Genomic DNA, 25,133 nt, shown 5'->3' with positions numbered 1-25,133 from the left:
CGTAGGCTAGCCCGAGCTGGGAGGGGCGGGACAGGGCGGGGACGTCAGGCCAGCGCCTCCCTAGAGACCTCTCCGCCACGCCACGCCCTTCTTGCCCTGGGTCCCCAGACTGCTGGCTGGAGTGGTCGGGGCAGCTTTGCTGACCGGATATTAAACTGCGAGAGTTGTCGCACGTGAACACCATCCTGCCTGTCGCTCGTGGTTGTGAAAACAAAGACCAGGAATCAATGCGACCATCTCTAGAGGCCATCCTGGCGTTGCCCTCGCCGCAGATGAATGTGGCCTGCACTGAGGTTTCCTAGGGATGGACACACCACAACCATATACTCTCTTTCCCGTCTGGATCCCAGGCCCTTGCCCGCAGGGAAGTTCTTTCCGATGTCTAACCTCTCTCTTTCCGGCAGGCTCAGTGCATTTCCTCTGACCCAGGGAAGATGGAGAACCAGCAATCGCCCCCACCCCCACCACGCCTATGATAACTATTCGGAAATTTGCAAATTGGTATCCTCTCCTTGGTTTTTCTCCAAGATGAAAAACTCCGACTCAACTTTTTAAATTACTTTTTTCTTTCCACCACAGAACTTTAGAAGAGACCGTAGGGTGGTAATCTAATCCAAAAGCCCACCCCAAATGGGAATCTCCTGCCCCCCACCCCCCACCCCCACACCACGCACAGGCACACACGGTCCCCAACTGCCTCAGTCTGAACCTTCCAGAGGCCGGGAACTTGGTGCTTGCTAAGGCAGCCATTACTGGATAGCACTCTGGTTGTTAGAAAGCTCTTCCTTACGCTATTTCAAGAGCATCCCCCGCCCCCCTCGCCCGGCAGCTTTCCCACCTCACCTCTGTTGCTAGTGACTGGGTGAAGGTGGAGGAGGTGTCAGTGCCTAGAGCTTTAGCAGGCTCAACAGCCCCCCACCCCCACCCAGGCTCTCAGCGCCTTCCACTCAGAGCCAAGCACGGTGGTGGTGGGGAACCCATCGGCTCTGTCCTGCTGCAAATCACTTCCAAGTCGGTGACTCAAAAATAGTAACAGTTGTTGGGTTGCATCTCATTTCCATGTTATCAGTTTAATGTGGCAGAGTACAGAAGCAATTCCTTTAAGTTCCTACCTCTTTCTCAGTGTTCCCCCACCTACTCCCCTTTCCCCCTACCCTCCCTGGAACCGTTTCCTCAGCCCGCCCCTTCCTCTTGATTCGCAGCCCTAGTTGTCCCAGAAGGAGACGCTGTGGGTCTCAGTGGGAGCCGAGCAGGAAGAAAGGCGGGGCCGACGGGGGCAGCGGCCGCGGGGGTGAGGCCCTGGGCTGCAGCCCCCACCCCGTAGCAACCTCCGCAGGTCCTGGCGGAAGCGCAGGCCCAGAAAGGCGTAGAGCACCGGGTTGAGGCCGCAGCGGGCGAGGGCCAAGCCCCCGGTCACCAGCAGTGCCAGATCCTTGCGCTTGCTGGCAGGGCAGCTCCGCTCCCGGGCGGCCAGTAGGTCGGCCGTATCTAACAGCAGGGCGAGACTGTAAGGCAGCTGCAGCACTACGAAGGCCGCCACCAGGGCCACCACGACGCGCAGCGCTCGCCGGCGCTCAGGCCCCCTGGCGGCCAGCAGCGTGCGGCCCAGGAGGGCATAGCAGGCTGCCATGACGCTCAGCGGCAGCGCGAAGCCCAGGACCACCTGCGCCACGGCGCTCGCCCCCTTCACCGTCTGTGTGAGGCCCTCGGGGAAAACGAGTCGGCAGCGCCGCTGGCCTTCCCTCTGCCCGTCCTGGCTGAAAAGGAGAGCAGGCAGCGCCAGGAGCAGCGACAGCAGCCACACCATGACTGAGACCAAGTGTGCCCGGCCGGGTGTGGAGGGCCTCGGTCCAGCTGGGAGGGCCCGCGCGATGGCCACGTAGCGGTCAGCGCTGATACAGGCCAGGAAGAGGAAACCGGCGTGGAAGGAGGCCGAGTAGAGGCCAGAGATGGCACGGCAGGTGACACTTCCCAGACTCCAGCCCTGCAGAGCCCCGGCTGCGGCAAAGGGTAGGGTCAAGGCCAGCAGAAGGTCGGCCAGGGCCAGCTGGAGCAAGTGGGCAGAGGTGGGCGAGCGGGTAGCGCGTCGGGCTGCCAGGTGGGTGGCTAGGACCAAGCCATTGCCAGCCAGACCCAGCGCAGCCACCGTCAGGGAGACACTGGGTTGGAAGGCCCGACTGAAGGCCTGGACATCCGCCTTGTAGCAGAGTTCTGGCAATGGTTCAGCCGAGTATGCCTCCTCATCATCGCCAGAGTAGGGTCCCCAGGAGACCTGGGGAAGTCAAAATGAGAGGAAAGACCTTATGAGACATCTTCCCACACACCTCCTCCTCCCACACATGCCTTCCAAGCTGGGAGCTCCTGTGTGACCAGGTACATCGGTACACGGGGAAAAGACAAACTCTTCCTGACACACCCTCAACAGGCCTTGGCTTCCCTTGCACCCCTCCTGCCTTTACATCCGGTTTCCTGGGTGACCTTGAGCAAGCCACTGCTCTTTCTGGATCTCAGTTGCCTAATATGTAATGTCGAGATTAGAAATCCTGACAAGCCCCCCTAGCAAGATTGTTTGAAATAGGATTTTTTGAAATAAGGAAGATAATGCATGCAAAGCATCTGTGCTCTCCATAGGCCAAGCTTTTGAATTAATAAATTTTGGAGCCTCAGTATTTGCAGCGCCCTCTTCTGGAAGAACACCCACATGCAGGCTTTGCCTCAGACCTGATCCCTGGACTCCGTGCTTGATCTGGAGAGGGTTTCTATGTCTCTTTTCTCATCTTCCCTCCCCACCGCACCTCTACTCCAGTACAGGTTCACTAAACTACTCGTGACAAGGGGGTCTCAAGGGTTGCAGTTCAGGTTTTCTGGGCTCGGTTGGAACCTTGGACCCCTAGGTTCAGCTCGCCCTTCTCTTCAGCTCCAGCCCCGGCCCAAAACCCCAGCCTCATCACCAGCGCTATCTATCTGGAGAACCCCTGGTCCCAGCTGGCTCCAGGCATCCTAGATAGTTCATAGCATGGCAAAGGCCTGTTGCCAGGTGGGGAAATCCCATGCCTTCACCTTCCCTCCCTCTCTGTAACCAGTCCCCCGCTGCCCTGCTCCCACCTGCTCTGCGGGTTCGGTCCCCATCTCTGGCTACACAGGTTTCTGAGGTATAACCACCAGGGAGAGAAGTTAAACAAGTGGGACAGGAAGGAAGGGGCGGGGAGAGGGGCCAAGAGGGCGGTGGGGATTAGGGTCTGTGGGCTCTCTTTACCTAACTTTCCCATTCCACTCCTTAAAAAATAATTTCTCTTTACCCTGACAGTGGAAAAAGAATGGGTTTTGGAATATCGCCATTTGCCAGCTACCTGTGTGATCTTGAGTAAGTTTTTTTTACATCTCTGAGCCTCAGGTTTTTCATCTACAAAGCGGAGTAAGGTAAAAATGCTGAATTCACAGGCTTCTGAGAGTGCCTAGCACAGATGACTGGAGCATAATTTGCCTTTAGAAAAATATTAGATTCTTTCACTTACTCTTTTCCCCATCTCCAGACTAGCCCCCCCTCCCCCTCCCCTTTCTTGGATTTTTCAGGAGCTCCTGGCCGGCCCCAGCCTCCCTTCCCCCATCCCTTCAGCCCCAGTCCCTGCCGGCCTCGGGTTATTCAGGGTATTTCCCGGTGGCTGGAGGCTCTCTACCCCCGCCCTTTCTCAGCAGGGCTGAGGCGCGCGCTTGCGCGGGGTCCGGGAAAGCGGCGCGTGCCAGGAGAGAGAGGCTGGGGAAGGGGGGAGGTGAGAGGAGAGAGGGTGGAAAGGAGAGGAGAGAACAGCAGAGAACCAGGAACGACAGAGAGAGAAAAGGGAGAAGGGTTGGGGGAGAGGGGACAGAGGGAGGGGTGGGCAAGGAAGAGAGACAGCCATCCGCTGCGAACCCCAGGAGGAGAGCTGGAAGCCGGAGCTGGAACTGGAGCCCTAGCCGGAGCCGGGCCCCGGGAGGAGGCCGCCGGACCCATCCGCCCTGCATGATGCGTCTCGCGCTCTTCTGCATCCTGCTTGCAGCGATCTCAGGAGCCTGGGGCTGGGGCTACTGTGAGTGCAGGGCTCGGAGGCAGGCAGGGTTGGGCCCAGGAGTCCAAAGCCTGAAGGGCGGGTCCCGCACCGCATTGCGGCTGGGTGGTCGCGGGTTCCTTCCCGGTCCGCGCGCGCTCGCTCCCATCCTTTCCTGTCTCTCCCCCGCGCTCCGCAATGCAGCTCCGAGGATGGCGCGCGCACCACGGGCTGGGGCTGGGCTCGGAGTCGAGGATGGAGTCGGCTCAGGGGGAGATTTGGGACTGGGATCCAAGCGAGAGCTGGTGCCCGGGTTTGAGGGTTGGGGACAAGGGTGTTACTGGTGACCCGGGCTAGGGCTGGACTTTGGAGCTTGCCCAGGGTCTAGAGTTTGGGGCTGGGGCTGGATTTTGTAGCTTGGATCCAAGCAGGAGTTGGTGACCCTGGTTGATGCTAAGGTTGGACATGGAGCTGGTGATGGTCCTAGGACAGGCTATGGTTGGGACCAAGCCCTGTATCTGGGGTTGGTGCAGGTCTGGGGATGCTGATGCGTGGGATTAACGCTAAGGCTCCGGCTGGATTGGTGTCTTGGGCTGACAAGTTCTGGAAGATGCTGAGGTTTGGGATTGTGTTTGGGGGAGTACTGAACCCACACTGGTATCTGGGCAGGAACCCAGCTAAGGAGGGTCTCGCCTGGGGTTCCCCCAGAAGCAGAAGGCAGTCTCCCTGAGTGTCCAGCCGTTGCTGCAGCCCAGGTTGAGTAGATGGCTTTAAGTTAGGGCTGAGTCTGCTGCATGGAGGCAGAGAAGGGGGCGCTCTGGCTGGTCAGTAGGCCTGGCCTTTGGAAGGACCTGGGAGGGGCCGCCCTGACCAACATGTCGGTTCCCCCAACCCAGACGGCTGTGACGAGGAGCTGGTCGGGCCTCTGTACGCACGCTCTCTGGGCGCCTCCTCCTACTACGGGCTCTTCACTACGCCTCGCTTTGCCAGGCTGCATGGTGAGCTCAGTGACGCCCTCCCCACCCCGCCGCGGCGGGTGGGGGCGGGGGTTCTGGAGGGCTGGGGATAAAAAGAGAGCCAGTGGTGAAAGCCCTTGACCCTTCTATAGGCATAAGTGGATGGTCTCCCCGGATTGGGGACCCGAATCCCTGGCTCCAGATAGATTTAATGAAGAAGCACCGGATCCGTGCCGTGGCCACGCAGGGCTCCTTTAACTCGTGGGACTGGGTCACACGTTACATGCTGCTCTATGGTGACCGAGTGGACAGCTGGACGCCGTTCTACCAGCGAGGGCACAACGCGGTACTCCAGGCCTCTCCTCCGCACACGCACATACTTGGGGAGCCTCCTCAGCTCCCAGACCTGGGCTGGGCACTAGCTTGAGGGGAAGGGGAGGAGGTGGTTGTGAGGGCACAGATGAGGAACAGTGACTCCAGTCCGGGGACTCAGTCCAGAGGGACTGTCACAGCTCATCATGTGTGCAAGACACTCTGGATCACAGGGTTTAACATACTTCAGAGTAAAATCTGGTAGAGCTTCTTGAAGGAGGTGACATCTGAGTTGAGCTTTGAGGAAATAATAGGGTGGTGGGAGAGGACGCTCTGGGCGAGGGAAACTGTGTTTGCGAAAAGGCACGAAGGCAGGGGAAATCGAGGAGAGTTTGCTTTCCGGAAGTCGAGATTGGCTAGGTGTGACAACGATGGGCCGGGAGGCTGTGAAGAAGCCAAGCAGAGGGTGGGGACCTGGTCACTCCTCTCCCCTCCTCCCTCAGACCTTCTTCGGTAACGTGAACGAGTCGGCGGTGGTGCGCCACGACCTCCACTACCACTTCACCGCGCGCTACATCCGCATCGTGCCCTTGGCGTGGAACCCGCGCGGCAAGATCGGCCTGAGGCTCGGCCTCTACGGCTGCCCTTACAGTAAGGGTGCCGAGGTCGTGGCGGGGGTCCCGGGGAGACAAAGAGTCTCCCCTGCCCCCCCGCCCACCTACGGTCCTTCGCGCAGAGTCCGACGTGCTCTATTTCGACGGCGATGACGCCATCTCTTACCGCTTCCCGCGAGGGGTCAGCCGGAGCCTGTGGGACGTGTTCGCGTTCAGCTTCAAGACCGAAGAGAAGGACGGGCTCCTGCTGCACGCCGAGGGCGTCCAGGGCGACTACGTGACACTTGAGCTGCAGGGGGCGCAGTTGCTGCTGCACATGAGCCTGGGTGAGTTCAGCGACCCCCGTTGCGACCCTTGAGGCTCTCCTGCCGAGCCCCTCGCTGCACCTGCTCTGCGAAGCCGAGCCCACCTGATCATCCCCTTCCTTACTGTTTGGACCAAGCCGCCTTTTTCGTATAGAATTTGGTGCTAGTAAAACACTGAACTCCGAGTCAGGAGAACAGGATTCCAGTCTCAGCTCTACCACCTACCAGCGGTGTGACCCAGGACAAGGCACTTCCCCAGTCTGTTTCCTCATTGTAAAAACGTTATATATACATAGACATATAGTATACACACACACACACACACACACACACACACACAAACAGGAGTTATTTTGTATCTCATTAGCTTTTTATAACTTCCACATGATGAAGTAGAAGCAGCGATCGTGCCCCAAGTTCTACTGATAGGAAAACAGGCTCTGAGAGGTTAAATGGCTTACTCTAAGGCACACACTCGCCAATGGCCACCGCTCCATCCCAGGCTCCAGGCGGTCCCATCCCACTCTCCCTGGCTGCCCTGGGCCCCGTGCAGGCCCTCCTCTGCACTGCCCGCTGCTGCTCAGCCTGGGGGAGGGCTCGGCAGAGGTTCTCCAGGTTCGAGGTCTGACCCTGCTCACCCCACCCTCAGGCAGCAGCCCTATCCAGCCAAGGCCCGGTCACACGACCGTGAGCGCTGGAGGCGTCCTCAACGACCAGCACTGGCATTATGTGCGTGTGGACCGATTTGGCCGCCAAGCGAATCTCACCCTGGACGGCTACGTGCAGCGCTTCGTGCTCAATGGCGACTTCGAAAGACTGAACCTGGACACCGAGGTGAGCGGACGCAGAAGCGCCGTTTGGTTGAGTGGGGGTGCTGGGTGGGTCGGTGGGTGACAGTACTTCTCTCTACCAGAGGTAAGACCTTACTTTCCTGTTCCTGAACGGCCTAGCAGCTCTTGGCAAACTTGTGGCTTACAGAAAGGTCTGGGTTTTTGTTGTTGTTGCTGTTAGCATGGAGATTCCTGGGCGCCACCCCAGAACTACTGAGATAAGGTCTGGGAATCTGGATTTTGGAGATCAGGCAAGATGAGCAAATTGCCCCTTGGATCGCCCAACTCTGTGGAGTTGGTAAAGACTCTGGCCCCATCTGCAGATAAGCAATCCCAGACAGATTAATTGACTTACCCAGGGGAATGCGGCCAATTTGTGGTGGAGTTCGGGCTAGAACCCAAGCTTCTGGAGGCCCAGAGAGCTTCCAGCTTTAAAACCGACTAGGGAAACGTGTGTTTCAAGTCTTTTATAAAGCCCTGCCTGGAGCTTGGGAAAGTGTATGGCGAGAGAGCGCAAGAAAGGCGTGCGCGCTCCCGCACCCAAGGAACCCCCTCCCCGCCCCTTGCCTGCAGATGTTCATCGGGGGTCTGGTGGGCGCCGCCCAGAAGAACCTTGCCTATCGCCATAACTTCCGCGGCTGCATGGAAAATGTAATCTTCAACCGAGTCAACATCGCGGACCTGGCCGTGCGGCGCCATTCGCGGATCACCTTCGAGGCTAGCAGGCCGGGGGAATCTGGGAGGATGGGGGTGAAAGCCGTTTGGAAAGCAAAGAGGTGGAGCGGGGAGAGATCTTGAGAATCAGATAAAAACCGAGGACCTCTCTCTCCCCAGCCAAGATGCTCAAGTAGGGGCACCACGACTCACAGGAGGTGCAAAGGCCACTCCCCCTACTCCCCCAGTTAATAAGCTGTGGTCCGGTCCAACCACCTCCTCAATTAATAGATGAGGAAAATCAAGTGCAGAGACCGGGAGAGGCTTGGCCAGGGGTCACGCAGTTGCGCAGCGGCTGAGTAGGGACTTGAACCCAGGGCTGTTTCGGTGTGCTCGCCCCACCCCAACTCAGGAGCGCGTAGTTAAGCGCTGCTGCCGGGAAGCCGGCGGTAAATGCCTCTCGACGCTGGAATGAAGGGAAGGAGGCAATCGCCCTGGAGACGGTGTAGATCGGCGATAGCGAGCGAATGGAGACCCCCTCCTCTGCTGGACGTGTTTCTGGGGGGTGGGAACAGTCAGGGTCGGAGGTCTTACACCCCCCCTACACACATCGAGGGAGTGCCGTGACATGGGCCTTAGACCAGTATGAAAATTGAGTTCCCACTAGAGGCCGGCGGTGCGGCGGCTCGCGGGTGCTGATGGATCCTCACTTTCGCCCCCAGGGTAAGGTGGCCTTCCGTTGCCTGGACCCGGTTCCCCACCCCATCAACTTCGGAGGTCCTCACAACTTCGTGCAAGTGCCTGGCTTCCCCCGCCGCGGCCGCCTCGCAGTCTCCTTTCGCTTCCGCACCTGGGATCTCACGGGGCTGCTACTTTTCTCCCGCCTGGGGGACGGGCTGGGCCACGTGGAGCTGATGCTCAGTGAAGGGCAGGTCAACGTGTCCATCGCGCAGACTGGCCGAAAGAAGCTTCAGTTCGCTGCTGGTGAGGGGTGGAGGGTGTGGGGAGGCACAAGGAGGCCAGAGAAGGGCAGAGGAGAGCCGCGGGGGTTGTAGGCCTGGGCTGAAGCCTTTGCATACTGGAGAGGGTGACCGGGAGAAGGGAGCAGGGCAGGACGTCCCAAGGCTCTGGGAAAAGGTGGGAGTGGCTGGTGGCAGCTGTGGGGGCAGATCTGGGGCTAAGGGTGCTGGGAGAAGCAGGAGGCTGAGAGTCCTGGTATTCTCCAGTTCTAGGGGGTCTCTGGAGGTGTTTTTCACTTATGACTTTGCAGACTCTGCGTCAGCTGCTGGGGTTATGGATAGTGAAGAGAGACATTCAGAGAAGTCACCCTCAGTGATAAGCGTAATAATGGGGGGCACAGAGGCTGCTGTGGGGACACAGAGTGGCGTTGCTTCTTCCCCACTCAAGAACACTCTTCTCCTAGACTGTGGTGCTCCTCCGCCCACACCATCTTCCTTTCCTGTCCAGGGTACCGCCTGAATAATGGCTTTTGGCATGAGGTGAATTTTGTGGCACAGGAAAACCATGCAGTCATCAGCATTGATGATGTGGAGGGGGCAGAGGTCAGGGTCTCATACCCACTGCTGATCCGTACAGGGACCTCATACTTCTTTGGGGGTAAGTGGGGGCCAACCTGGCCAGACCCCAGTCTCTGAGTGGGAAGGCCCCACCTAAGTCCACCCAGATGGGACTACCTGGAGAGTTTTGTAGGGATAGACCCCACCTTCCCCTCTGGGGCCTTGGGGACTGGAAGGTGACAGCAATTGTCTATTGGCCCTCTTCCTTCCTTCATGTCTGGCTCTCCCTTGGCATCTCCCTGGGGGAGGGTCGCTGGGGTCTCCCCTGGGGAGGGCCTCACAGGGGTGGTTGCTCCAGGTTGTCCCAAGCCAGCCAGTCGATCGGGCTGCCACTCCAACCAGACGGCGTTCCATGGCTGCATGGAGCTGCTCAAGGTGGATGGTCAACTGGTCAACCTGACTCTGGTGGAGGGCCGGCGGCTTGGATACTATGCTGAGGTCCTCTTTGACACATGTGGCATCACTGATAGGTATCCAGAAGCCCCTCTCCCTACAAGAGGTGACCCCTCCAAAGCCCTCTGCCATGGTCTCCCAATGGAGTGGCCTTTCTTGATAATCTCCCTTCTCCTGGTCCCAGCTCCTCAGTCTCCCACCTGGAGATGATTCCTCCTTGACCTCTCACCTCCTATTTCTTCCCTCAAAGTGACATATGCTCAGAATGGAAATGAAGCATCTGTTTTTGGTTCTAGAGAGCTTCCCCTTTTTTGGTGGTGCGGGGAGGGGGAGAATAAGGCATTATTTGTTCTTTTAGGAAAGGGGGAACAGTAGCACTTGAGCCCTGAGGCCTGCCTATGCCCCAGCATTTAGGCTTATACGTGGCTAGTTAGGCGGGGTGTGTCTCCAGGGGTTCTGGCCCTCTCAGAAGTGCAGCTTGCAGGGATCAGACCCCACTCCACTCTCAATCTCCCAATAAGGCTCCTTCATTGGTGCTGACCCCCTTCCTTAGGTGCAGCCCTAACATGTGTGAGCACGATGGACGCTGCTACCAGTCTTGGGATGACTTCATCTGCTACTGTGAACTGACAGGCTACAAGGGGGAGACCTGTCACCAACGTAAGCCAGCTGGGGTATGGGGAAGGGTCAGGGACAGGGGAGGTCAGGAGAAGGTTGCTGGGGATCGTGAGGCTGCTAGAGATGGTGGGGCTAGCTGTCCTAGCGCTCTGATCCCATAATTGTCTTTTCCCCACACCACCACCTACCAGCTTTGTATAAGGAATCCTGTGAGGCTTATCGGCTCAGTGGGAAAACTTCTGGAAACTTCACCATTGATCCAGATGGCAGTGGCCCCCTGAAGCCATTTGTAGTGTACTGTGATATCCGAGGTAAGTGGGTCTGAAGGGGTAAAGGGGCAGCTGACAAGGCTATGCGGAGGTGTGGGGGAAACAGGGAAGGACTGAAGGGTGCATAGGGGCCAGTAAGATTAAACTGCAGGGAGAGTAATGGGAGGGACAGAGGGGAAAGGGGACACTCAGGAATTTGTAATCTAGCCTTCCAGATAAATTCCAGCTTCCTGATCCATTCCAGCTGTCTCATCTCCAGCCTGCAATGCCGAGGGCCCAGAGCTGGGCTGGAATGGAGCTGCTGGCTACATTTATTGGCTCTGAGTTGCAGCAATGATGGTGGAGGTGCACAGGGAGATGGGTAGAGAATGCCCACCTCCAGCCAAAGTTCTGTCCCTTCCCCTCCCCCAGAGAACCGGGCATGGACAGTTGTACGGCATGACAGGCTGTGGACAACTCGGGTGACAGGTTCTAGCATGGAGCGGCCATTCCTGGGGGCCATCCAGTACTGGAATGCATCCTGGGAGGAAGTCAGTGCCCTGGCCAATGCTTCCCAGCACTGTGAACAGTGGATCGAGTTCTCCTGCTACAATTCCCGGCTGCTCAACACTGCGGGTTAGGGCTGGGGTTGAGGAGGACAAGGTGGAGAGCAGGAAGAGAGACCAGTGGGGGCCTGGGAGAAGGAAACCAGAGGGTTCAGCTGGAGCCCTGGGTGAGAGGATTCAAGCAAGGGTCTGGGCTGGTTGGATGGGAGCGAGAGTAGCCCAAAGGTTAATGGAGAGACGGGGCCTGGAAGTGCCTGCACCTCTCCCCCAGGAGGCTACCCCTACAGCTTCTGGATTGGCCGAAATGAGGAACAGCACTTCTACTGGGGAGGCTCGCAGCCTGGGATCCAGCGCTGTGCCTGTGGTCTGGACGGGAGCTGTGTGGACCCCGCCCTGCACTGTAACTGTGACGCCGACCAGCCCCAGTGGTAAGGGGGGCAAAGGGACAGGGCTTTCAGGATTCCAGGGGCAGCTGAATGGCGGGGGCTGAGCCACTGCATCCTGCCCCCACAGGAGAACCGACAAGGGACTGCTGACCTTTGTGGACCATTTGCCTGTCACTCAGGTGGTGGTGGGGGATACAAACCGCTCCACTTCTGAGGCCCAGTTCTTCCTGAGGCCTCTGCGCTGCTATGGTGATCGTGAGTAGCAGACCCTTATTGTGTGCCCTCCCAGGGTTGGCTCTCCAGTTTCCAAAATCTAGGTCACCTGACCCACTGGGGGTCTCTAGGACACACTGCCAGACCCCCAGCTCCTCCGTGATATGACCCCCATCCATGGGTTCCTCTGCACCGTATTCTCCTTCATTACACTCCTTTGTCTCCCTTTGGTTGTCCCTAGCTGTTCCCCTTTGCCCTACCTTCCCCCACCCCACCCTAGGTTCCGTTACTCCTCCACCCTCCAGCCTCCCTGACAAGGCCTTCCTCCATCCGGTTTTGTAGGAAATTCCTGGAACACCATCTCTTTCCACACTGGGGCTGCTCTACGCTTTCCCCCAATCCGTGCCAACCACAGCCTTGATGTCTCCTTCTACTTCAGGACCTCGGCTCCCTCAGGAGTCTTCCTAGAGAATATGGGGGGCCCTTACTGCCAGTGGCGACGACCTTACGTGCGGGTGGAACTCAACAGTGAGCAGGCAGACGTTGGGACATGGGGCAGATGAAGATCTCTGGGGGGGGGGCGCTATGGGAAAGGTGGAGGCTGGGGTGAGACAAGGGTAGACGTCCTCTTGAGAGGTGGCATGATAAGGGATTAGATGACCCTCGGTTGTCCGACAGACCCAGCTGTCTTGATAGCTGGCTTTGTGACCTTGGGCACCCACCTCGCCTCTCAGGCCTTAGGCCCCTTTCTTGTGAATAAAGAAGCTGGACTCCTGAGGTGTCTCCCAGCTGACTAGCTATGCTTCTAACCTGAGAAATGGGGCTGGGAAGCTGGCTCCAGGGATCTGAGAATTTGGGAGAGATCAGGGGTATGAGGTTTTAAGCAGTTTCTGGGTTTTGTCCCAGGCTGTAGACAAATTGGAGGAACATTCAAGGAGCTCCACAGAGTGAAGAAGAGAGGTTGTATTGGGTGAGGGATCTGTGAGGGATCGCAGAAGTATGAGCCCTCTCCCCTACACCCCACATTGTCCAGCATCCCGGGATGTGGTCTTCGCCTTCGATGTGGGGAATGGGGATGAGAACCTGACAGTACACTCAGATGACTTTGAATTCAACGATGATGAGTGGCACCTGGTCCGGGCTGAAATCAACGTGAAGCAGGCCCGGCTCCGTGTGGATCACCGGCCCTGGGTGCTGAGGCCTATGCCCCTGCAGACCTACATCTGGCTGGAGTATGACCAGCCCCTCTATGTTGGTGAGCAGCAACCCAGAGGCAGGTCTGAAGCCTCCTTCACCTTTCTACCTCTCAAGGCCACTCTCCCTGTTCCCAGAAAGCCAATGTCTTAGGTCCCAATCTCCCCTGCTTCAAAGTGAGCCAAAGGCCCACCTTTCCTCTCCAATCCCTGGCATCTATTTCATTTTTCTAGCTCCCTTGGCTCCCTTCCCAACTCCAATACTTATTTATCTCTATCTCGGGCTCTACACCCATTTCTTGACATGCCCACCCTTCCCAGGATCTGCGGAGCTTAAGAGGCGCCCCTTCGTGGGTTGCTTGAGGGCTATGCGTCTGAACGGAGTGACTCTGAACCTGGAAGGCCGTGCCAATGCCTCTGAGGGTACCTCACCCAACTGCACAGGCCGCTGCGCCCACCCCCGGTTCCCCTGTTTCCATGGAGGCCGCTGCGTGGAACGCTACAGCTACTACACATGTGACTGTGACCTCACGGCTTTTGATGGGCCTTATTGCAACCACGGTCAGTGCTGCTGGTTATGGGAGTTCAGGGAGCCATAGGGCATAAGGGGATTTAGGGAAAGAAAGAGGGTGTCAAGTCAGCACCAGGGAAAAGTAGAGTTGTCCCTGGGTTCCTGAGCTCTGAGCTGAGGCCATCAGGCAGTTGAAGATGCTGGGTGGCTCCCAAAGGCATAAAGTGGGGCAAGAAAGTGATGATACAGCTAGCTGGCACTAAAAGAACTCAAAAGCAACAAAAAAATAACTTCCCCATCTTCCCACTATCATCAACATAACACAGGTGACCCCCTTGCAAGCACATCACTTCAGGCTGCACGATGCCCTCCTATGCCATTTCCTATTTGACAATCACTGACAACCTGGTTCTTGGTTAAGGCGAGCCTTGACATTCACCATAGCAAGATTCTGCACATATACCCAGACCACATCCTCCCTAAGGCTGGTCTAGTAGGATGCGTGAACAGGTAGGTTACTGGAGGGAGAAGTGTGGTGGAGTAGGGAGAGACACGGACTTAGGGACAAATAGAAGACCTCTGGTCTTGGTTAGGAAGTGTAAGTAGTGGCGAGTGTACTGGATGGAGTCATGACATCTCCATTCTAATCGTGACTCTCCACTTATTGTGTATCTTTAGGCAAATCCCTGTTTTTTTCTTTGAAAGGTATACTTTCTTTTCTTTTTCTTTTTCTTTTTTGGTGAGGAAGATTGGCCCTGAGCTAACATCTGTTGCCAATCTTCCTTTCTTTTCCCCCTTCCCCAAAACCCCAGTACATAGTTGTATATCCTAGCTTTAAGTCCTTCTAGTTCTTCTGTGTGGGAGACCGCCACAGAATGGCCTGATGAGCCACCGCTGTGTAGGTCTGCGCCCAGGATCCAAAGTGGCAAATCCCGGGCCACTGAAGTGGAGCACACGAACTTAACCACTCAGCTACAGGGCCAGCCCCCAAGATGATCTTTTACATTTCTCAAGGTTTTAAGATTCCATTCTGTGCCAGGGGCTCAAGGAGACCTAAAAGTGAATGGGGGTGTGTTGTGGTGGTGGCAGAAACTGAGGTCAAGTCCCAGACGGTATGTGTGGATGACACATACAACATCTGAATTTGGGAAAGGGGGTCCTGACCTCACCATCTCTGCCTTCAGATATTGGTGGCTTCTTTGAGCCCGGCACCTGGATGCGCTATAATCTACAGTCAGCGCTGCGCTCCGCAGCACGGGAGTTCTCCCACATGCTGAGCCGGCCAGTGCCAGGCTATGAGCCTGGCTATATCCCTGGCTATGACACTCCTGGCTATGTACCTGGCTACCACGGCCCTGGGTACCGTCTGCCTGACTACCCCCAGCCTGGCCGGCCTGTACCCGGTTACCGTGGGCCTGTCTACAATGTCACTGGAGAGGAGGTGTCCTTCAGCTTCAGCACCAGCTCCGCCCCCGCTGTCCTGCTCTATGTCAGCTCCTTTGTGCGTGACTACATGGCCGTGCTCATCAAGGAAGACGGTAAGCTTCCTATAGGCTCTCTCCCTCAACTCTAGCTTCCTCTAGGGCACCCTTCATTCTTATAACTATTGATTCACTGACACAAGCACCCAAGCACTCCTAGAAGATGGGGATTGTGGGAGCTGAGAGGAGACTCCCTCTTCTCCTCCCCACCCCACAGGGACCCTGCAGCTGCGATATCAGCTGGGCACCAGTCCCTACGTGTACCAACTAACTACCCGACCAGTTACTGATGGCCAGCCCCACAGCGTCAACATCACCCGGGTCTACCGCAACCTCTTCATCCAGGTGCGTGTAGAGGGAGGTGGACCAGTTCGGATCATAACCTCATGATCTAGGTTGTGGCGTCCAGGAAAATGTCAAATATTTAGTACAAATGTACAGCACATTCCAATTTACAGAGGATTTTCACCTGTATCATCTCATGTGACCCTCACAACTGCTCTGTGAGGTAGTTCAGGTAGGCAGGGTTCTTATTATCTCCATTTTACAAATCAGTAAATGGGCTTAGAAAGTAAAGTGCTTTTCCCAAAGTCAAACCACTATTAAGCTGCAAAAACAGGGCTCGAAACCAGGTGGTTGGGTTTTTAATACCAAATCCTACATCTGGGCCCAGGGGTTGCCCAGCTAGGACTGAGCTAGGACTCACCCAGTTTGGACAGACGGGAGTTCCTGCATGGTCTCGGCTACATCTGCCTCTGGTTCTGCCTCCCTCATTGCCTTTCCCTTCCGTCAGGTGGACTACTTCCCACTGACAGAACAGAAGTTCTCACTGTTGGTGGACAGCCAGCTGGACTCACCCAAGGCCTTGTATCTAGGGCGTGTTATGGGTAAGCTGTGGGTGAGAATGCGGTTTGTGGGTGAAGTCCCTGGAGCCTAGAAGAGAGTGAAGCACCTGGGAATGGCAGTGAAGGTGGTGATAAAGATGAGTGGGAAACCTATGGATGGTGAGGGGGGCAGGGCTATTGGTAATTTAAGCCCCTTTCTTTCTGGGCCTGCCTCTCCCTCAGAGACGGGAGTAATTGACCCGGAGATCCAGCGCTATAACACACCAGGTTTCTCGGGCTGCTTGTCTGGTGTTCGATTCAACAATGTGGCTCCCCTCAAGACCCACTTCCGAACCCCTCGACCCATGACCGCTGAGCTAGCTGAGGCCCTTCGAGTTCAGGGAGAACTGTCTGAATCTAACTGCGGAGCCATGCCACGTCTTTTCTCAGAGGTGCCCCCTGAGCTGGATCCCTGGTATCTGCCCCCAGGTACATCCCTGGCACACAGCAGGGGGAGGGGAGGGAGGGACGACAGGGAAGGGAAATAATTGTTAATATGGAGCAGGCTTCTCCTAACTGGTGCTTTCTCCTCTTCAGACTTCCCATACTACCATGATGATGGATGGGTTGCCATACTTTTAGGCTGTGAGTAGCACAATCACTACCCTGACCTCCCAATTCTACCCTCTGACTGTCAGCGTTCCCTCCCTGCCCTGTATCCCCAGGGCTAAGGGGTGACAAGGGCACTAGGTGCATGATGGTGCAAAGAAGGATGAGATAGGCTATGCTGAATATATAATTGGCCAGGAGATGTTTTTTATTTATTTACTTATTGATTGATTTTTTTGAGGAAGATTAGCCCTGAGCTAACTGCTGCCAATCCTCCTCTTTTCGCTCAGGAAGACTGGCCCTGAGCTAACATCCATACCCATCTTCCTCTACTTTATATGTGGGACGCCTACCACAGCATGGCATGCCAAGTGGTGCCATGTCTGCACCCGGGACCCGAACAAGTGAACCCCAGGCTGCCAAAGCGGAACATGGGAAGTTAACAGCTGCGCTACCGGGCTGGCCCCTGGCCTGGAGATCTTTAAATGTTTGAGGATACTACAGACTTTTAATTGAAATGAAATATTAAAATGGGGTAATAGCTAAGGGATGAGGAAATGGGGGTGTAGTAACATAAACAAAGATGAGAAATTGGGGTAACTACCAGGGATGTGGAAAGAGAATATTAGAAACAGAAGATGGCAGGGGATAAGCCAGGAATTCAGAGCTACTGGACACTAGGAATAGCCTAATGTGGTCCTACAGCTGTCACTGTCATACGTACATGGCCAAAAGCATACATGTGTGTCTGTATATAGGTGGAACCTCAAAGATCTGCCCTGAACTGTTCCTTTTTCCCTTTCAGTTTTGGTGGCCTTCCTGCTGCTGGGGCTGGTGGGAATGTTGGTGCTTTTCTATCTGCAAAATCATCGCTACAAGGGCTCCTACCACACCAATGAGCCCAAGGCCACCCACGATTACCACCCTGGCAGCAAACATCCCCTACCTACTTCAGGCTCTGCCCAGGCCCCAGCCCCTACCCCAGCTTCCACCCAAGTTCCAGCCCCAGCCCCAGCCCCAACCCCAGCCCCAGCCCCAGCCCCAGCCCCTGGCCCCCGGGACCAAAATCTACCCCAGATCCTGGAGGAGTCCAGGTCTGAATGAATCAGGAGAAGGGCTTCAGGGACCAAGTCCATCTCCTCTGTATTCCCCAATTCCTTCCTCTCCCCTGCCCTGTCAGAGACATTTGGCTCCTCTTAGCTGGTTCTGCTCATCCCGAGGATGCCCCTCCTGCCAAGTTTGGTGGGCAGAGCTACAGATGGGACCAAAGGGAGTGGCTGAGCCTCACTGCCTAAACCAATGCCCTGCCCATTCCTGTTTCTCCAGGCTCCTGCTTGTTTGCCTGCCCCAAAGGAGAAGCCTCACCGTGTTGAGAGGCCCTTCCTGCCATCCCTGTCCCAGCTGCTGCCAGGGATTAACAACAGAGTGCAGGGAGATTAACTGCCTCCCTTCAAATATTCAATCTCAGCAGGGACAGATGTGTGGGATTGCAGGGATGCACAGGGTATGGGGGGAGGAGGCTGCTAAATCATATCCCCCAGCCTCCCCCCTGCCCTGCAGAATGTCTTCCATCTGCTTCCACTCATTTGAGGGTTAGGGAGGGCTTCATTGCTCTCCCCGACGCCCTTTTTTTGTTTTATACAGAGACCAAGAGGCCTCAGTTTAGCACCTTAGTACCTCCACTGCTTCACACGCTTTAGCCAAAGCCATAAAAAACTTGCAATGTAGAGAATGCAGACACACTGACTAGCCAGCCCTCTACTCTTCCTTCCTCTTCCAAGAAATGCAATAGCCTTGGTGCCTGTCCAAAGGCTTAGCCCCCTCTCCAATGCATGAGGAGCCCTCTTTCCTCCGCTCAGAGATGCTGCTTCATTTGCCCAGGAGGTCATATTCTTTATATATATTTTTTGTTGCAAAGTCTCTCTCTAGAGAAACTCTATATATTACTCTAATTTTTTAATTATCTGTTTATATATAAAAGAAAAAAACCAATCGACTGTCCTGTCCTGTGCTGTGCCCATGGTCTGTAGTTTGCTTCTCCTGTGTTGGAAGTCTCATGAGGCCTGCTGGTCACTCACCCAGCCTGATGCAGCCTCCACTCTGAAGCTGTGCTCTCAGCCTCAGAGCCGTTCTAATAAAGCAGAGAGGCAGAGCCCGTCTGTGTGTGGTAGCTGGCGTCGTGGTTAGGGGCTAAGTGGGATGATTTTAAGGGAACTAATCTGAGGGCTTTGGAATTTCTACAGGGAGCCCTCAGAATCCTTGCATCACGTACCAGGAGCTCTTGCCAACCCCCTCAGTTCCCCCAACCCCAGATCTCAATGGACAAGTGGGGATCAGAATGCTAAAGCTTCAGTCCGAGCTGCCCCTGTACCACCATCCATGGATCCTCCCAGCCCCAAAGCACACAGTACATAACTTGCCAAAATGGATTCTACCACTTTATTCAGATAAGAGGTCACAAGCCACAGGACTTTAAAGTGCGTGAAATTCACTGGCAATAAAGCCGCACATATACCAGCCTCCCCCCAGTCCCCACCACCTTGCTCCATCCATCATTACATGTCTGGGGGAGAGAGGTAAAGACCCGTCATTAAAGGTGGGTGACAGGAGGGAAAAAGGATGGGAGTGCTGCAGGAACAGGAGTATTAGTGGTCTGAAACTGGGGAAGGAGGGGACCGACCACGGTGATTCTGCACACTGAGGGAAGGTGGGGTCAGTCTAGCCTCTCAAAGCCTGGATGAATTTTTTTCTCCACTTATTCCTCACAGCCAGCCACTGGCATTTCAGACAGACCTAACTCCTTCTTCATCTGCCTCTGGTTTTTCCCTATGAGTAATTCAGAGCCCACAGTCCAGCTAGAGGGTGTCTCTAATACACAGTGAATACAAACCACAGCAGATGTAGATTTCAGAATCACAGTGGGGGTTGGCCCAGTCAGGTGGGGAGAGGCTCTGTCAGGAGCTGGCTGGGCGTGTGCTCAGTGCTGAGTGCATGTGTGCCCACAAGTGTGGTGAGTGAGAGTATGTGAGTGTGTGTACATGTCCCAAAAAATCCCTATGTGACAGCTTGGCCAGAGAGAACCCCACTCCTTGCTTCATGGGACAGCCGGTGGGGTTGAAGGAAGGGAGTGGTCAGCACAGACTGGGGAAGAGAGGCTCTGATTCCCCAGAGAGAAGGGAGAAGCCTGCTCCCTATTCTAATACTCCCCAGGCCAGTCTGTACCTGTCCATGTCCTTTTCACCCAGCACAGTGCTCCTTATTCCTTGCCACCTCAGCACACCAGCCAGAGACACTATTCTCACGCAATTCTTCTCTGTCAAGGTAGCTCCTCTTGCCTCCACCAGGAGAGGAGACAAAACTGGAGAAGAATCTTCCATCCCATCCTTCCCCATCCCTCAGGAATGGGAGTGGGCAGGGACTCCAGAGACCTTAGCTCAAGCTCCACCTCAATCTACAGACCTTCTAAAAGAAATAAAGTGCTTTGCTCCACATGAACCCCAGAGACAATGGCACCAGGGACTGGCACAGGGGGTTGACCCGCTTCTTCTGGACACTTCAAACACTCTCTGCCCATCTGCACTGCATAGGTGATGCCATCCTAAACACGTGCAGTTTGGGAGCCCCTCACCCATCTCCAAACACTTACTGTCAGCTCACCCTTCCCGACAGCAGGTACTACAGACAGGAAAGTACGTGACACCAGCAACCTCCCCTTCTCTAGTCTAGGCTGCGCCCATCTACCCGCAAGAGATTTGCAACAGTGCCCCATGGGCCTGGCCTCTACGGAGGATGAAAGGCCTGAAAACAACTCCACATCCAGGGAACCGGAGGGTTGAGACCCAGCTCAGCACACCCCCCATGCTTCCTCAGTAGCAGCATGATGCCGGCCTGCTATCACTAGGCCAGAACTCTGGAAGGAGCTGATGTGACACTGGCACTTGCTCCCAGGAATTGAAAACTTATCCATCCATCTCCAGAGTATACAGAGAAGGATACTCAAAGCCTGCTGGGCCCCAAGCTTAGCAGTTTAACTACTATCATCAGGCTAGTTCTTGCTCTCTGTCCATGGCACTTAGCTTTCCTTCTCCTAGCATTGAACATCTATACTTAGAACTCACACTCTTTCCGTTTCAATCCTGCCAGGAGGGAAGAGGTAGTAAGGTGGCCCATCTCCCCCGTGAATTCAGTCTATGCTGCCCACCAGGCTTGCCTTTAACCTTGACCATTCATCAGGTCCAGGTACCAAACTTCATTTAGTCTGTCTTCTCCAAGTCTTAGGACCTCAGAGACATATACTGGCAACCCATTTACATAAGGACCCTTGATTTGGAAAGTTAGAATCATAGGCTAATGCTTGTTAGGAACTGCTCAAGTTGATTGCTGAGGCCCACAGCCTGGGTGGCTGACAAGAAACAAGCACAAGTCACTGATCCCCAGCCTGTGCTCTCTTCCTCTGAGGCCTGAGATGCAGTCTCCCACTTCTACAACTCTCTCTCCTGGGAGCCCAAGCCCTAGCTGCCTCTGTCTCCCCTCTCATTGGGACAGTTTTATCCCCACTGGACACAGCTCAGAGGCCTCACTACAGAGGGAGTGGGTGGGGGGTTTCTCGGTGTGGGAGACACATAGTGCAGGAAACTGGAGCAGCAGTGGTGTGTGCATGAAAGCAAAGACAGTGCCGCTACCATAAGCGCTGGTATGGGGCCCAGGAGGGCTAAAGGACATCGGTCTCCCTCTCGATCCCCACGTACTTCAGGGCATCAGCTTGGCTGTACCTGTCCCAGAGCAGGAGGAGGAACCAGGTTACTATCAAAGCTTTTGTGATTGAAGATAGTCCCCTCATTTCACTGCCCATCCCCCTCTCTAACAGCAGTTTATAATGCTCCCCCTTCTGAGGCAAGGCACCAGAGATCAGAACTAAGAAAAAGCCTTAACCACCCTGAGATCCTCTCCTTCATCCATATCCCCACCTTAAGCCCTCAAATCAATTCTAACAGCCACCCCTTTTGCCTCTAGGGCCACCTCCCTAGGACCATTCCTGGTTGTCTCACCTGTAATCAAAGAAGAGCTCTTCACCAGCTTGAATTGCCCTCTTGGCAAAGATCCCAATCCGATGATCCCCATTCACCATGACCACTGCAAAAAGGATAAGCCCAAGGCTAGGCTCCTAGCCAACTCCAAGTCAATAATCAGTAGTGATTCTGAGCTGAGTTTCTTCAAAGTCCCAGTGAAAACATAAGTTAAGTGGAATTAGAAAGTAGTCAATGCAGGTAGTTGCCTCTATGCTTTTAGATCTGTTATTCTGGCTAGTGACACAGGGAAAGAATGATCTTTAAAAGACTCATGTTTGTGGTGAAATGTTTATAATGTATTCAGTGAAAAAAGCAGATTATAAAACTGAGAGAGAGAGGCTCAAAATGATATTAGACATTAATCATGCTTATTTTTGGACAAAAAATAACTCACACATGAAAAAAGCTGAATAATGGATAGAAATCACAGTGAATGAAGCATCCATCTCCCAGCCCACCTCCCAGGTCACTGGTAACTCACCTTTGGCATAACAGTTGGGGTTCACTGAATGGTTTGCAAATCGAATTTTGTTTCCTTTCCGGGTAGCATCCACTACAAAATCTGTATAAAGTAAACCAAGGAAGACTATGAGCTCACCAGGCAACTCCACAGCTTCTTGAGCCTGAATTTAAAATCAATTAAACAGTAATAGAAACAATACAATCTAGTGGGAATTTTGAAACCCAGCGTACTAACAGGAGCTGGAAAAGCATGCAGCATAAGAATGCAGCCTCATGTGGGAGGACTCCCTTTGGGTTCCCCCTTTTTGCTGATTATGGATCTCCTCTTCCCATCTCCTGGGTAGAGAGATTGCTGAGGTGCAAGTGCTCAGTGCTCCGATTACAAACACAACCTGGAAATGAAGGTTTTCCCAAAGCATGTGAACTGCGGCTCATGGTGGCTCTGAGTTCAATCTCACCACCTTGCTCTGTGCATCTGTCGGAAGATTCAGAGCTGATCTGAACCTGGACTAGAGCAAGGGAAATCTGGTAGGAAGACCTGTCCAAGACCGCCTTGGGATGAGAGGAAGAGACTCCATACCATTGTTGAGGTTGAAGAGGAAGCTGGACATGTATTTGTCATAGACCTTCCCTCGTCGATCAGCCTCATCTTGAGAGATGAGCTGCAGAGATAGACAGGGAACAAACAGGGAGATCAGGCTGTCTGCTCAGGGCATGGTACCCTGCCCCTAGAAAGGACTGGGAGGGGGCAGTGTCACACATAGGTGCTTACTGAGTATCAGGATGAGACTCAGAAGAGATAGAGCTTGGGTTATTTTGTTCCAATCCCCACTCAGGTTGACCAGTATTTAAGGCTGAAGAGAGCCCCTCTGCCTGCCCCCCTTGTGTGGCCTGAGCTGCCAAAGAGTCGAAGAAGAGTGGTTTCAGGATTGCAAATGGTTCTGTGGGATCCCCGAGAGGCCACATGAGAACTCAGTTGAGTTATTTAGAGATAACTTCACAGAAGTCTGGCCCACAGAAAAATCAAGGTTTCTCATCAGTATCTCAGATAAGAATGTGGGCCAAACCGATAGCACTCACCTCACCACAGTATTCAGAAATGAATTCGTTCTTCTGCACAGACTCCTTAATGAAGGTGCCCCATCCGGCCACATCTGAGGGGGCCAGCAGCAGGTGCTGGGGAAGAGGGAGTCAAAGCTCAGACTGCAAGGCATGTGTGAGTGAGGGGGTGTGCGTACTATACATGCATATGTGCCGTGGGGGGCAGGGTGGAAAGAACTAGCAACTGTTAAGAGGATCTGAAAACAGAAAAAGGTCTAAGCCATTCTGGTCTCGTGGGAGGAAAAACAAAGAAGGGAGGTGGTGAAAGGAAACATGACACCCCTTCCTCCAGACCTGGGGACCTGCTGGACCTGAGTCTATGGGAACTCACTGCTGTGTGTCAAGTGAAAATAGACAACATCAGTGACGTGTCCATCCTCTCTGCTTCTCTCAGTCTGGCCAGTTCAGGGGGTCACTTTTCCAACGCCTCGCTGGGACAGAAAACTCTATTAACCCAGTAAATGTGTGTCTTTCAGGATTTACCAAACACTTTCACGAACAAGCCCTCTAAGGAACCAGTAGAAAGAGACTGCCTGGATCTCTTCAGTCTCTCCCTCTCCATTATCTGGCCTGGAGCTCTGAGAAAAGCCCTCACCTTCTTGAGGCCACGCTGGATGCTGCAGTTCTTACAGGAAACCACTTTGCAGTCCCAGTGCTCTGAGGCCCCACAGGTGAGGCACAGGTCAGGGTCGCACTCTCGCACTGCCAGATAGCAAGGACACTGCTTGGTATTGCACTGGGTCTTACAGCGACAGCCAGGAAAACGATTCTGACCTGGGTGGGAAGACCAGTAGGATTAGGAAGAGAAGCAGGTTAATGCTGAGGCTCTGGTTTGACTCAAGACAACAGGGACGTAAATGTTATGTGTTCAAGGATATCTGGCAAAAGAGGAGAAAAGCTCCCTTCTCAATAATCATATACTCAAGTTTTTCCCAGAGAAAATGGAGTGCCTCCCAACATTCATGCCTGAGGATGAAAAAAGCAGATTTGACTACGGAGAAGTGTGTCCTCGAGATTCCCCAACAATGCTCTCCTTCCCCGCTGTTGGTGGAAATTGGAAGGGAGGTAGACAGTGCCTCAGAGAAGATGAAATCAGTGCTTTTCACTGGTAAGTCCTCACCATCAAAACAAGAATCATTTTGAGAACAGAATGCATCCGTTCTATGCCACCCTCCTCCACCCACTGCCCTCCTAGCACAAGCACCCCTCCGCTGTGGCTAAGATTGATATCTGCTCTGGGCTAGGAGGTGTTATCAGCCCAACTGCCTGGGCACCAAGTTCTGCAAGCTCTTGGGGCTGCTATCAAACTGCTCAGCCATGAGTAGGTGAGGGCACAGTGGAATAAGTCAAAGAGAAGCACTTTCAGCCACTATCCTACCTTCTGCAGACATCCAGACTGACCTGATGTTAAAACTCCAGGTATTACACTAAAATAGACATACACAGAATTGTAACCTGTATATGTTGTAAAATAACATCCTGGAAGAGGAGGCTGTGTCTGCACCTTAAGGAAAAAGATTCTTATGTTTCTTAATTCTGCCCTGGAAGGTAAAGTTGGGAAAGCACCTGATTTCTTCACAATTGTTGCTTTTAAAATCATACCCCTAAGGGTTTGTAAAAAATGACTTTTCCAGACCTTAAGTATCTTGTTTCCTCTGTAGAATACTTAAAACACAGCAAAGAGAATATCAGAAGGCCCATGAGCAGTACAGGGCGCACGATGGGAGGGAACCTGAGATGCACCAAGGCCGACTGTTCTGGTAGGCTAGAGGGGACAATGCAGAAGTCTTACAGTCTGGGTTGCACTGGCAGAACTTCTCACAGAAATTCTGAGTCATGATGCAGGGGCAGGTGCTGTCACAGGGGCGGTCTGGGTGGTCGCAGGGTTGGTAGTTGTACACTTGTGTGGAAGAGTTATCTAGAAAAGAAAATAATAGACCAGGACACTGCTGTGCCCATGCTCCCTAGCTGCCCTCCCTCTCAAGTGTCCAAGTGCATGTCCCAATTCCAGGAGCCTGGTTCTAACCATAACCTTGGACACACATTTAGCACCTGAAGTGGGAAGCAATCATAGGTGATGGTCGCTCATAAGCTACAATGGGGTGACTTGGTTTGTAGGGAGAGTGTGGAAATGGTCTGGGACCACAGGGCAGCTATTCTAAACATTAACTGAAGTCTAGAACCTG

General features: G+C 54.3%; 3 protein-coding genes across 5 annotated transcripts in view; 1 reads left to right on the top strand and 2 right to left on the bottom strand.

The window, feature by feature from the left end:
* Positions 1-1,039: 1,039 nt before the first annotated feature.
* CCR10 (C-C motif chemokine receptor 10) lies at positions 1,040-4,041 on the bottom strand. 2 transcript variants are annotated; one of them, XM_070560422.1, is made up of 2 exons: positions 3,911-4,041; positions 1,040-2,272 (listed from the first exon to the last, which is right to left on the bottom strand). In XM_070560422.1, exons 1-2 carry the CDS (start codon positions 3,989-3,991, stop codon positions 1,205-1,207), a joined length of 1,149 nt encoding a protein of 382 aa, XP_070416523.1. In that variant the 5' UTR covers positions 3,992-4,041; the 3' UTR covers positions 1,040-1,204. The 2 variants fall into 2 exon arrangements, with proteins under 2 accessions (XP_070416523.1, XP_008517404.1); XM_008519182.2 differs by lacking the exon at positions 3,911-4,041 and adding an exon at positions 3,106-3,276.
* On the top strand, positions 3,932-18,467 carry CNTNAP1 (contactin associated protein 1). The gene is made up of 24 exons (XM_070560417.1): positions 3,932-4,067; positions 4,922-5,023; positions 5,134-5,327; positions 5,797-5,944; positions 6,030-6,233; positions 6,862-7,046; positions 7,616-7,759; positions 8,419-8,680; positions 9,164-9,313; positions 9,572-9,743; positions 10,220-10,326; positions 10,476-10,595; positions 10,965-11,168; positions 11,370-11,526; positions 11,612-11,739; positions 12,040-12,225; positions 12,731-12,952; positions 13,212-13,451; positions 14,586-14,939; positions 15,100-15,227; positions 15,676-15,769; positions 15,950-16,195; positions 16,304-16,351; positions 17,121-18,467. The coding sequence occupies exons 1-24, from the start codon at positions 4,001-4,003 to the stop codon at positions 17,417-17,419; spliced, it is 4,161 nt and encodes a 1,386-aa protein (XP_070416518.1). The 5' UTR covers positions 3,932-4,000; the 3' UTR covers positions 17,420-18,467.
* Positions 18,468-18,740: 273 nt separating this feature from the next.
* Positions 18,741-25,133, bottom strand: part of EZH1 (enhancer of zeste 1 polycomb repressive complex 2 subunit) — a 29,003-nt gene continuing 22,610 nt past the window's right edge. For both annotated transcript variants that reach the window (XM_070560420.1, XM_070560421.1), the window contains exons 15-21: positions 24,740-24,865; positions 23,543-23,721; positions 22,927-23,022; positions 22,427-22,508; positions 21,866-21,946; positions 21,364-21,448; positions 18,741-21,087 (exon numbers count right to left, since the gene is read on the bottom strand). In XM_070560420.1, the coding sequence (XP_070416521.1) occupies positions 21,027-21,087; positions 21,364-21,448; positions 21,866-21,946; positions 22,427-22,508; positions 22,927-23,022; positions 23,543-23,721; positions 24,740-24,865 (710 nt within the window). In that variant the 3' untranslated portion in view covers positions 18,741-21,026. The remainder of the gene's footprint in view (positions 21,088-21,363; positions 21,449-21,865; positions 21,947-22,426; positions 22,509-22,926; positions 23,023-23,542; positions 23,722-24,739; positions 24,866-25,133) is intronic.

This window comes from Equus przewalskii, chromosome 10 (genome assembly GCF_037783145.1).
Source record: "Equus przewalskii isolate Varuska chromosome 10, EquPr2, whole genome shotgun sequence".
In the NCBI taxonomy this organism is placed as follows: domain Eukaryota; kingdom Metazoa; phylum Chordata; class Mammalia; order Perissodactyla; family Equidae; genus Equus; species Equus przewalskii.
Note: the sequence above shows the minus strand (reverse complement) of the source record. Positions and strands in the feature narration are given on the sequence as shown.

What these genes read in the sequence shown, in the direction of transcription:
- CCR10 (XM_070560422.1), bottom strand. Translation starts at nt 3,991, where the DNA reads ATGGGTCCGGCGGCCTCCTCCCGGGGCCCGGCTCCGGCTAGGGCTCCA. An exon ending in CTTCCAGCTCTCCTCCTGGG is followed by an intron (nt 2,273 to 3,910) that starts GTTCGCAGCGGA and finishes TGACTTCCCCAG; the next exon opens with GTCTCCTGGGGACCCTACTC.
- CNTNAP1 (XM_070560417.1), top strand. Translation starts at nt 4,001, where the DNA reads ATGATGCGTCTCGCGCTCTTCTGCATCCTGCTTGCAGCGATCTCAGGA. An exon ending in ACCAGCGAGGGCACAACGCG is followed by an intron (nt 5,328 to 5,796) that starts GTACTCCAGGCC and finishes CTCCTCCCTCAG; the next exon opens with ACCTTCTTCGGTAACGTGAA. An exon ending in ACATGTGGCATCACTGATAG is followed by an intron (nt 9,744 to 10,219) that starts GTATCCAGAAGC and finishes CCCCTTCCTTAG; the next exon opens with GTGCAGCCCTAACATGTGTG.